Genomic DNA, 12,784 nt, shown 5'->3' on the forward strand with positions numbered 1-12,784 from the left:
TAATAATTCTTCTAATAACGTATCTAAGAGTTTTAATAATAGAACATACTTTTCCAAGACCCTACAACCTACACTAGGTTGGTTTGATAGAAACACAAGCCTAATTGATTTTAAGTGAAGTATTAAGTTTAGGTTATTAAGGCTAATGGACATTCAACAAGCAGTGGTATGAATCCATTGAAATAAACATATAGGAGTATTGTAAAACAATGAATGTATGAATCTTTCAATGGGATTACCTTAGATGCATGAACAACTTTTCAAGAATTTACTTTTTGATTCAATGCAAGTACTCTGATTGCAACTTATTTTGTTTTTAAAGATGATTATAATGCATAACTTACAACTTATCCTATATATATATATCTTTTGTTAAGTTGAAGAGAAAATCCTTATTACATACCAAAATCCTTATCATAGTACCCTTTCCTTTTCTAATGATGAGTGCAAGAAAATAATCACAGAAGAAAGAGACATAAAGGGGATATTTTGTGTTCTTTTTGTTAAAAAAAAACAAAAAAACAAAGAATAATACAATGAAACCTAAAACAAGGAGACATTTTTCTTTGAGCCGAGAGGCTTATTCTACATCCCAGTATGATGGGGTCGTTAGTGCTCCTTGCAATGACAAGTCTCCCTTAAAAAAAACCTTTAAATAAAAAAAATGTGGCCTATAATAAAAAAAGTAAATGATTATACATATTTTGTTAGTTTAAATTAAAAACATTATAAAACATTAATAATTTCATTGTGTTGTAATCATTTGCTTCATTGTCAATATTATAATCTACTATGAAAAATATGTAGTAAAAATATTTCACTTTCACTTTTCAAATTATAAATAAAATATTTCTATATCTATATTAAAAAATATAATTTTATAAAAAATAATTAATTAAAAATAAATATAAAAAATCTTATTTAAAACTAAATAAAAAATATAGATATTCATATTAAGTAATATATTTCAAAAATATATATATATATATATATATATATATATATAAATTAAAATTAAATTTTACAATTATCGAATTTACTTTTAAACTATAGGTGTCAAATTCATTTATTTGCTTAACTTAAAACTATTGAAAATAGGTTAAAACGTAAATTAACTATCAGATATATTATTGATTAAAAAAGATGCTAAATTATAAGTTAAAACCTAAGTTAACTAACAATTTAATACGTAACTTAAATTACTAAACTTAAGTTAAAACGTAAGTTAATTATAAGAATTATTATTGATTAAAAAAGTTTATATCAATTTATTAACTATATAAAATAAGTTATTAAAAAGATAACTGTTAACTAATCAAAAGATAACAAGAGATAACAATATATATACTAAACATAAGTACAAATTTTCTTAATTAAACGTAAGTTCATATGACAAACTATTACTGCATTCCAAAACTGGAGGAGGATCCCCGTCAACTGGAGGAGAAACACTGCCACTGGGAGGACGGTCGCCTCTGAGGATTGCCTCCGAGTTAAAAGGTATTTTTAATTCGTGATGTTTTATTGTTTAATTCTTCAGTTTATCCATTCTGTCTTGGATTGGCAATAATGTATACTTCGTACGGTAATTCGTTAGATAATGTTTCAGAAGCCAAGCAGAATCCCAAACCAGAATTAATGGAGGTTGAAACTTACGACATAGTTCAGGAAATTGATGAAAAAGTCCAGGAATTAATCCGGAATATACAGTTGGCTCAAGAAAAGTTGGAGAAATCTTTGTTTTATGCAGAATTTTTGAAACAAATGCAGGACCCAGAAATGGTGGTACTAATAGAGAAGGTAATAGGGAGTGGGCCACGTAAATTACAAGTGGTTCTGTATGGCCTTGGAAACATTGAATGGGTGCATGATATCGTAGTGTTCGACCCAGTGTTCACTGCAGTGGAGCGAGCGGCTATAAATTCTCTGGACTGTACTTGTCTCTCTTTTGACGAAAACGGATGGCGCACAGTAGAGAGACCAACGTTATTTTTCATGCCTCACTGCCCATACGATTTATATGACAATGTAATGGAGGCAAATTGGACTTGGACTCGTGCCAATTTGAATAAGATTATTATACTGGGTAACAGTTTTAAGTGGTACAAGGAAGATGGTGTCGTCTACCAAGGAACTAAGAAAATAAGGGTTGTTGTAGAAGCTGGTCATCTGGTGCGTGAAATACCATTGCCCCAAACAGCTATTGTGGAGGACGGCTCAACTTCACAGAAAAGACGACGTGCTCGTTCTATTTATCCAGATCCAGTATATAAGGCAGCATTTAATGGTTTAAGTTGGCATTTCTTTGATATTAACCATTTCATATTTTAAGTTGTCATTCATTTCGGAGAAATGAATTACCATCCATCTTGTGTGAAAAATATTAAACCCATATATTGGGCTTATATTCTTTGGGTGAACAAACCCTTTCCAATATATTAGCTTTGTATTACTTAATTTTCTAAAAGACTATAGTATTAAACTGTTTTTCTCTTTATAATTGTTGATTGCTCTCAACTTTCTAATTTATAATAGTTAATTCAAATGATTATTTTTCATGTAAGATTAAATGATAAATATGGCGGTATTTGATAAATATGACAGTAGGTTTAGAATTATGATTAGATAATATGTTATGAGAATTGCATATATTTGTCATGTAAAAATTTCTATCTTTTAAATTATTAATAAAGTTTGTCTTTTAAAATTTTTTAAAAATTATTAATAGATTATAGATTATTTTAAGTTAATGTGGTTTGTTTTTTCCAAATAATTAACTATTTTAATCTTCCTTATAAAACCAAAATTAAAAAATGCAATTATTTCTTGTGGTTGTTTTTTGTTTTTATTCTCATAAGATAACATAAAGTTGGTGGAGAAAATCCAAACGGATGTGGAGACGAATTTAAAGTTATATATATATATATATATATAGTGATGTTACAGTTCAAGGAAATTTGAAACACTGTATTTCTGATATCTTTGAAACCCTGTATATTTTTATGTATTTTTTTTTCAAGTATTATACATTTTGACTAATTTTTATATCATTCATTTTTAGTTAGCTCTTCAATAATATTAGAGTGGTATGCATCCATCTCAGCATTCTATTTGAAAAATAACTAAATTTTTTTTAAATATATAAAAATATTTTATATGTGTTTAAATTTATTTGTTTTTATTAGTTCTTGTTATTATGGTTGGGTTTCTTAATTCCTTTTAAATTTGAATTTTTATTATATTTAAATTATTCACATAATAGACATTATATTTTTATCAAAATTATATTTTTTTTATCTATTAAGATGTATATATTTTAGATTATAGATTTTAGTAAGGTTTCTTTCTTTTTTCAAACAAAATATCACAAAGACATTAGAAATTAGGCAAGTTTTTTTTACTTCAACTGGATTATTTATTTATTAAAATAATTTAAGATGTTGTTTTACATCAATTTTCTCTATTAAATTGATCTTAAAAAATGTAAAGACATATTTTTAAGGGTTATTTTTAATTATGCCGTAAAGCATTTCCCTCTGAAATCCACTTTCCTCTTACCTTACATGTCAAAATATGATCCATTTGATATAATGTTAGACGATTAAAATGTTTTCTACCGTTGATCAAAAATTTAGTTATAACTGAAACCATAACAACCTAGACTTCATCTTTTTCAAGAACCAGCAAACCCTGAAGATAGACGGTCATGGCTTGGGTTGTAGAGTGAAAGTAGACTTCCATGGTTTGCAACAGGCTTGCGTTGCAGAATGGAGATAGACGGCCATGGTTGCAACGGGCTTGCATTGCGTTGCAGAATGGAGATAGACAGCCATGGTTGCAATGGGCTTGCATTGCATTGCAGAATGGAGGTAGACAACCATGGTTACAATGGGTTTGCTTTTCAGAATGCAGGTAGACGACCATGGTTACAAAGGGGTTCCTTTTCAGAATGGAGAATTCGTCCTTCAGAGAATCTCCATTTCCCTCATTATTCAAATCTAGAAAACCCAATTCCATATACGGAGTTGAGAAGGAAAAATAACCTAATCATGCATCAATCTCATCTCCATACAATCTTTTCAAGGAAGTAGAACTACAATGTCTAAATTCAACTCTTGATTTGGTGTCATAAGTTAACTAGGGGAACCTCCCCTCATCGGCTATTATATTAAACTTGTCAATTACATATCTTTCGTACTCTTACATGATGTCGCCTCAGAATTGAATTCAAGATTCAAGCTTCCTGCAAATCTTTTCTCCACATTGTAAATCCATTTTGATAATTCTCTGGATCCCATATACCATAATGAACTAGTCCCCTATCCTGCTTGTGACTTGTAAGACATTCAAAATAATCTTTTAGCCTACTATTAAAAGGTCTCTTGCCAAATTTCAAAATCCGATGAGGACTGAAGGTTGGAAAAATTCATAGCCGCGTCAATTTTGTTCATTATGCTTTGGGGTTTACTTTGGTAAACTTGAAATGTGGCTTAGAGTTCACAATCAGAGGAGGACTGAAGGTTGGAAAAATTCATAGCAGCATCAATTTTATTCATTATGCTTTGGGGTTCACTTTGATAAACTTGAAATGTGGCTTAGAGAATGAGCAGAAACTTGTATGATAATATTCCTATATTCAATTAGAAGGTTTGCAGTTAAAATCTTCGTAGTATTCATGGGATGCATAGATATAACAATCATCAGATCAAAATATTTGCAAGAGATCAGGAGACCCATATCTACAATTAAGTTTCTGTATCAAACCATACTAAAGCAACAATATCAAATAAGGAGGAGACATTACATACGAGAGACTCCAAGACTTGCTAATATTGCTTGTCATAGTATGAAAAATCTAGTTTACCTCTGTATCAGATCTGTAAAGATCTTAGAATGAGATCCAAATATATTAATGTGAAAATTTCTGTGCATATTAGATATAAAATATTTGAGTTTTGGGTTATCAAAGCTATAGATCGATAACTACATGGATTGCTTGATAGGATGGTTGGTTCAATTTGTATATCAGGATTGCTAGCGTCTTTGTGGTGGTAGTGTGAGATTGGGAATTGCTACTCGTTTCATACTTCAAGAGGGAAATGAATTTCCCAATGATGGTGGTGATGAAGGAACCCAGAAAAAGCACAGAGAATAGCATAGCTAATTGAATAAAAAAATCAATTGTGTAAATACAAATAACACACCCTACAAAGTGATGTCTTCTTGAATATTGATCAATATGAATGATTTTCCTGTCACAATTCTTGTGTTTTGATTCTTTATGAATAGGAATTGATTCATTCAACTAAAATTGGTATTGTTGATTTTGATGGTACTTCTGTTCTCTACCTTGATGATTGGGTGTTGTGTCGAATTTACAAGAGAAATGGTCATTTTCATAGAGTACAAGGCCTAGAACGAGATGAATCACCGAGTGCAGATGAAGCGCTGAATTCTTTACTTGATATTGATCAGCAAAATAAACTGCAACTGCCCAAAATTGCCTCTCTCAGTGGGTTGTTGGAGAGTGACAATCCTTTCATAGATGGTTTTTTAAATGATGAATCCATGGATGGCAATGGAAACAGTAGCAGACTACCTCAAGTCCAGCCCTCCAACCTCTCTCACAACAATTTCAACAATAACAATCACAACAATAGCAATTGCCGAAATGAAGTTGTCCAAAAACAAGAAGAATTAGCAGTGGAGAATGAAAATAAATTCAATTCTCTCAAGAGGACCCTCTCCTTAGCATATGTGGACGATGAAACAAACCCTGCAAAGAGATTCAACAACATGCAAAACAACTATAGTTACAACATCAACAATAATGTTTTAGTCTTGCTTAATTCAATGTAGCCCAATCAAACTTTCCAAAAGAAAAACTTCCTAAGTGCATTGAATGACAGTCAATAGAATTTTAGACTTCCCTACATTCAGAACATGCATTGGACCACCTAAGCAACTGCTCATCACAGATATTTTGAATTCTTTTCAACAAGACTAAGATTGGTATACGTCAAAATTTTCTGGATACTAACTCAAAATAGATTGTTCTTTCTACAACTGATCTGGATAATAGTTTCTTATGGTATACATGAAAATTGTCATAATTTGTGCATGGAACAAACAGTAGAAACTTTCTATATTCTGTGTATAGCAATAAGTATATACAATCAGTGTATCAGGTGCAAAGAAACTGTTTATGGCTTCAGGCCTTTATTCATCAGACCATTGTAGCATTTCACTATGGTATATTATTGTTTATAGAGGAGTAGACAAGTTGTGCATACAAAAGCCTTCCTAAAGATGAGAAGGCTTGTACTTCCAATTTTTTCATAAGAGTAGAAACTTGTATGATAATATTCCTATATTTAATTGGAAGGTTTACAGTTAAAATCTCCATAGTATTCATGGGATGCATAGTTATAACAATCATTAGATCAGAATGTTTGCAAGAGATCAGGAGACCCATATCTACAATTAAGTTTCTGTATCAAACCATACTAAAGCAACAATATCAAATAAGGAGGAGACATTATATAAGAAAGACTCCAAGACTTGCTAATATTGCTTGTCATAGTATGAAAAATCTGGTTTACCTCTATATCAGATCTATAAAGATCTTAGAATGAGATTGAGACGTATTAATGTGAAAATTTCTGTGCATATTAGATATAAAAGATTTTAGTTTTGGGTTATCAAAGCTATAGATTGAGAGCTACATGGATTGCTTGATAGGATGGCTAGTTTGGTTTGTATATCAGGATTTCTAGCTTCTTTGTCGTGGTAGCGTGAGATCAATTGGGAATTGCTACTCGTTTCATACTTCAAGATGGAAATGAATTTCCCAATGATGGTTGTGATGAAGAAACCCAACAAAAGCACAGAGAATAGCATAGTTGATTGAATAAAAGAATCAATTGCGTAAATACAAATAAAACACCCTACAAAGTGATGTCTTCTTTTCCTGTAAGGTTATCATTTTATCAGTATTTATAGAACACAAACAGTTAGAAAAGCTACAAATGTAAAATTTTAATTGGTCTCTGTTAGTCAATTCCAGTTTGTTCCCATATGGAATACTGTCCTGCATGTTTCTTTGCAAAATAAACAAATTGCTAAATAGTTATTTTTCAATAGCGAGTTACTGCTGCAACTCCACATTGTAAATGCTAGAGCCTATGGAAGGAGACCTCCTTATCAGTATATGTTGTGTTACAGAATTCTTGGATTATATAGTTTATTAGATATTCATTGGGGCATACAGAACATTGGCCGAGGTTAGATATAGTGCATTAGATTCCACCCACAAAGGTGGCATAGTATTTGGTTCTCATTGGTTGGCCATAGGAATTCACAATATGGTACAACAAGTTATATTGGACCTATACTAATATAAACAATGTACTTTTTATGTTTTTGGTGATGATAATCCTTGATTGTTCATGGTTCCAATTGGATTTATGGTTTAGCCAAGGTTACACCATTTTGGGTTTCATAATATACTCGTTAATCCTGGATTGTTCATGGTTCCACTTGGATTATGGTTTAGCCAAGGTTTCACCACAATCCAATAGATTTTGGCTTTTGTAATATAGTCAACATCAGAGAAAATACAAATGACCCAGATCCATTAAAACCTTTGAAAGTTTGTTCATGAACTCTCTGAATCTGGCATAAAATGTGTACTATATTTGAAATTTCAATTTTCCATGAAAATAATGGGACATGAATTCCCACAAAGGAGTTTAGAAAAGTGCAATTAAGTTGAGCTTTCAACTTGTCATTCAATTGATGGACATTGAATATTAAATATAAGATAAATATATAAGAGTAGCATGTGAGTGTCAGTTTTATAAAGAAGATTCTTTTTATTATTAATAAAAATATAGATAGTTAGTTTCATTTTAAAGGGTTATAAATATGAGTTATAAATACCAGACTTAAAGGGTTGTAAATATGAGTTATTAATTGTTTTTACTCAAAACCTGATAAATAGCAATTTAGCAATTTCTTTTTAATTGAGTGACTCAAATTCATGTTTCTTTAGGTTGAAGGTAAAGCCACTAAAGTGGAAAAAATTGTGATGCCAATAATTAGAGGGATTGTCATCATGGGGTGATAAGAAATTTAATATTCCAAGAAGAGGAGGTAGTAGTAGATTCTAAATAAATTAGCAATGCAACAACATAAATGTTTGCAACAAATTTAGAGAGATCCACCTTCTTGAATAATGCACACACTACATGGATAATGGATTTCTACACTTTATGCCTTACGGCGTTTCCTTTGCAACATCTGGTGCAAATGCTAGTTCTAACGCTTTTCAAATATACCTCCTAGCCAATGATTACTGCATTATTTTTCATATTTTTACTATTTTCTTAGAAGGTTTTTTATTTCAATTGATAATACCCCAACATTAAAAATATTTAAAAAAAACTCAGCTTCTTTATTTCATCAAATAAGTTATCCATTCTATGAGAAAAATATTGATTTCTTTGTTTAATCATTGGTAACTAATACAAAGTATCTATTATGCATATTTCTTATTTACAAATATCATTGATATTCCTCCCATAATGACATATTTGGAAAATGTATCCAAATACATGATTTCTTTGGATTTCATTTGGAATTCTCAACAATTTAGAGTCATAATGTCGTAAGGAGATTTCACAAAAGGTTTCATTCCTTATATAAGTTGAATAGTGAACTTCAAGCCACTATTTGGTGGTGGTCCTAGTAATTCTTGGAGGAACACATATGAAAATTTCAATAACACAACATCATTTTCCATAATTAATGGATCCTCTTTCTTGTTCATCATTGTTACAACATACAATTACTTATGTTTCTCCTTAATTACAATATTAAAATAAATCTTGTTGAAACTCACTTAGTCATTACCAATAGGAATCCCTAGCTAATCCATATCTATTATTACATCAAATGATAAAAAAATATCTACTCAGCGACGATTTTTTCCTTAGAAGCCAATATTCTTATTCATGGTTTTTGTCCCTCTCACCTTAATCCCATCATCCCTTATATGTCATATTTCTCCTCGAAGGCATCTTAAAAAGTGCTTCTCAAAGAATAGAGCCCCTAGCAGAGGGGTCCCAGGCCCCTCCAACCACTTTGAAATCTAGACCTCTCCTACAGACTCTGATCCAAGAAACTTCAAGACAATTGATGCCATCAAACTAGACCCAATAGAGAACCCTCACTAAGAATTGGAAATGATCCCTAATCGAAAGAGTACAAGCACATGCATCCTGAAGTCTACTAAAATTCCTTAGATCCACATCCCTCTAACTAGGTTGATTGGAAAAATCTAGTTGATGTAAGGCCATGTGTTGATCTATAAGTTTATCAAAATTTGTCCCCAAAAAAAGAAAAAAAAACACTCCTCCATTGAATTGTAGTGAGATGGAAACTGAAGGCCCATTATCAGATGAAACTATGCTAAAAAATGTTCCTCACAATGATTTATCTCATCTAAAATATCAAAAAGTCATAATGGATGGGTTCCCTACGTCAACTCATGCAGACTCTACATGCGCTACTGGGTGGAATAATTCATTGTTGATAGAGAGGAATTATTATTATTTTCTTCCTCTTGGGGAAAAAACAAGTTTTTCTACACCTCTTGTGCAAGGATCTATATTTCAATGAAAAAGTTTGGCTCCCTCCATGAAGCCATAACCTTAGAATAAAAGTACAAAGATTGGCTTCAAACCCTTGATTATAGAAACGTTCCCTTGATGTGAAGAAAGTGCCACATGCATGACCACTTGTTCTTGTACTGCCCTCACATTGAGCACAAGAAAGAACCCATAGAGATAAAATCAAAGGATGGAGATAGATTCACCATAATCCCTTAAATTAAATGCAATAACAACAATACCACCACCCTTTTTGCACTTCAAATACGAGAAAAGCAACAAATTTGAGGTGCTAAAAAATATGCTTGAAGGATCAAACATTGTAGAGAAACAAAATACTCTAGAAATTCACTCTGAAAGTGTTGAAAAACAACCTGTGAAGGAGCATAGAGATGGAAAATATGAATCCATTCCAGGCAAAAATTACACAACCTAAGAACCAAGGTTGATAGAGGATACAATTTTGATGGAGGAGGATGAGTTGATAAACATGGAAGTGCTACATCTCAAGGCAATTAAGGATGCATGTTGTTGTAATGACCTAGAAGTAATCCCTTAGAAGCAAATAAAACTTCTAGCCATTTCACTCCAAAAAGATAAGGCCTATTAGTAGCTAGGTCTAGACCATCATCCCAAAAGAGGGAGAAGAATGCAGCAAATAAATCAAGGAAGGATGTGGGAAATTGAATCTCTAAACAACTGACACACTAGGAAAGAAGTTGGTCGATTCAGGTCAATACAAACAAACCTTGGAGATTTGTGCCTCATAAAACATCATTTCCTCATGAAGATAATATCATCAAAATAAAGGTTTTGAATAAACCCTCCAAAAAACATATTCTTTATAGGATGATCCAACATGATCTTCCAATAATCTTGCGATTTCAAGAAACTAAATGTTCCAGCTTTAGTTTTGAGAAAATAATGCCTGGCTTATGGAAAACGGAAAAGGATATAGTCATTTATGCTGAAAAAGCATCAGATGTCATTTGCATAGTTTGGTACCCTACACAGATTACCATAACAATCTCGTCTCAGGAATCCTTTGTTCTCCCTGTGTCTTTTCACTTGCTAGGTATGGATCAACATGGATTCCTCTCAAATTTCTATGGTCCTTATCTCTAATAAATGAAATCAGAAATGATCGAAATCTCCATTCTCTTCAAAAAAACGTTGACAAGAACAACTGGATGATTAAAGGCTACTTGAATATGATCACCTCCCTAAGTGAAAAGAAAGGATGACGAAGGCATATGGAAAATGATTCAGAATACCTTTGAAGTTTCATTGAAGGTAATGGCATGGTGTACATATAAACCGTAAAGGGACTCTTCACCTAGAATAATAGGTGTGGAGTTAAAGCCTAGATCTCCTCCCAAATTGATTATTTCCTTGTCTCCAAAAGTCTTCTGACTTACAAGATAAAAATTCTAGTAGAGATCCTTCCCTTAGCCAAATTCGATAAATGACCATTTTTTCTCTCATGTATGACCTTTGGAAAGCCTCCAAAAATTTCTTTTAGGTTCAAACAATTATGGCTCATAGATGCAATCCTCATTGGTAAAATATAGGAATGTTGGTAGAACATGAGCCCCATTGATGGATCAAAATGTTAATCTTTTAATAAAATATCAAGAAGAACAAAATTCTTCTAAAAAATGGAAGGGAGAAGAAGTTGACAACATATTCCAAAAGAAACAAACCCTGGGAAAGGAAATGAAATCTCTCTAACAAGAAATCATCACCAATGGTAGAATAGTGGATGCAGTGGATGAAGAAATCCCCCTCACCCAAAAATTGGAGGAAAGATATAAATAATAATAGATCTACTAGAAACAAAATTCAAGGATAAAATGGTTAAAGGAAGGGGAGCATAACACCTCATTCTTCCATTTCTTTACCATTAAACATTGTTCCCACAACAAAATCACATCTTTATGCACCAAGAATGGGGAAATTGTAGAGAAGCAGGAGGATATTGAAGAAGTCTTAGTATACTTCTACATGGATATAGTCTCTAATCCTTAGCCTTAATGATATGAATCCATTATAAAAATCACAACCAATATCAAGAAACTAGTCATGACAGCCTACAACACTACTCTCATTAGGCCATTGACTAAATGGAGGATGGAAAATTCCCTGCACAAGATAGATTCACAGTCATATTTTTTAAACAATGATGGAATTTTCTTCACAAAGAGATCTTGAAGATAATCAAAGATTCAAGAACTAAACAGTGTAATCTCACAACTCTCAACTCTATTTTCCTAGCACTGGTTCCAAATGAGGATAGTACCACTTCTCTAGGTAAATTTTGACTCATCACATTTTGCAATGTAAGTTACAAAATATGTACTAATGTGATCGCCAACCTTCTTAATACCATCCTCCCAATTATTATTTATATGGATGAAAGTGGACTTGTAGAAGAGAGACAAGTCATCAAATTGGATCTATCCAAAGCCTTTGACAAACTAAACTGGGGCTATATGGAAAGTACTCTCCTTGCCTTATTCTTTAGATCTCACTAGATCCAATGGGTCTTGTCTTTAGTCATCACATTCTTCTTCTTCAACCCTCTCAATGGAACCCCTTCATATACATTCAAACCCTCGTCTGGCATTTGGAAAAGAGACCCCCATTCACCCTTGAAATTCATCCTCATGGTGGAGATATTAGGAATATATATTAAAGTAGCCCTATAGAATGGGTCCCTAACTAGCCTACCTCTTCATGGTGATACCCCTCTAACCCACCAACAATTTGTGGATGAAACCCTCCTCTTGAACTACCCATTAAATAAGGAAGACAAAAAGATCAAAGAGATCTTGCAACTTTTCTTAGACAAATTGAGAACCTCTATTGAATTGGAAAATTCAAAATCCTTCTTATTCAAAACCCCTCTCACCACTCAAAGAAATATCATCAAAATCCGTGGTTTTTCCCCTAATTCCCTTCCCTCCAAATACTTAGGTGCTCCTTTTACTAAATTAGCCATCAACCATTCCTCCCATTGAGAAATCCTAACCAAGCTCAATAATAAGCTAGATACCTATAATTTATGCTCCTTGAACATAGCTAGTTGCCATGTTCTCCTTAAATACATGCTC

At 32.2% G+C, this 12,784-nt stretch overlaps 1 protein-coding gene across 1 annotated transcript; it reads left to right on the plus strand.

The window, feature by feature from the left end:
- Window positions 1-1,569: 1,569 nt before the first annotated feature.
- Window positions 1,570-2,331, plus strand: LOC149170197 (protein SENSITIVITY TO RED LIGHT REDUCED 1-like). The gene has a single exon (XM_089425471.1). It carries the CDS (start codon window positions 1,570-1,572, stop codon window positions 2,329-2,331), a length of 762 nt encoding a protein of 253 aa, XP_089281597.1.
- The last annotated feature ends 10,453 nt before the right edge of the window (window positions 2,332-12,784 follow it).

Source organism: Pinus tabuliformis, chromosome 4_2 (genome assembly GCF_031772625.1).
Source record: "Pinus tabuliformis cultivar Carrire ecotype Pingquan chromosome 4_2, CPIR1, whole genome shotgun sequence".
Taxonomy (NCBI): domain Eukaryota; kingdom Viridiplantae; phylum Streptophyta; class Pinopsida; order Pinales; family Pinaceae; genus Pinus; species Pinus tabuliformis.

Excerpts from the sequence above, each read along its gene's own strand:
- LOC149170197 (XM_089425471.1), top strand. The coding sequence starts at position 1,570 with ATGTATACTTCGTACGGTAATTCGTTAGATAATGTTTCAGAAGCCAAG.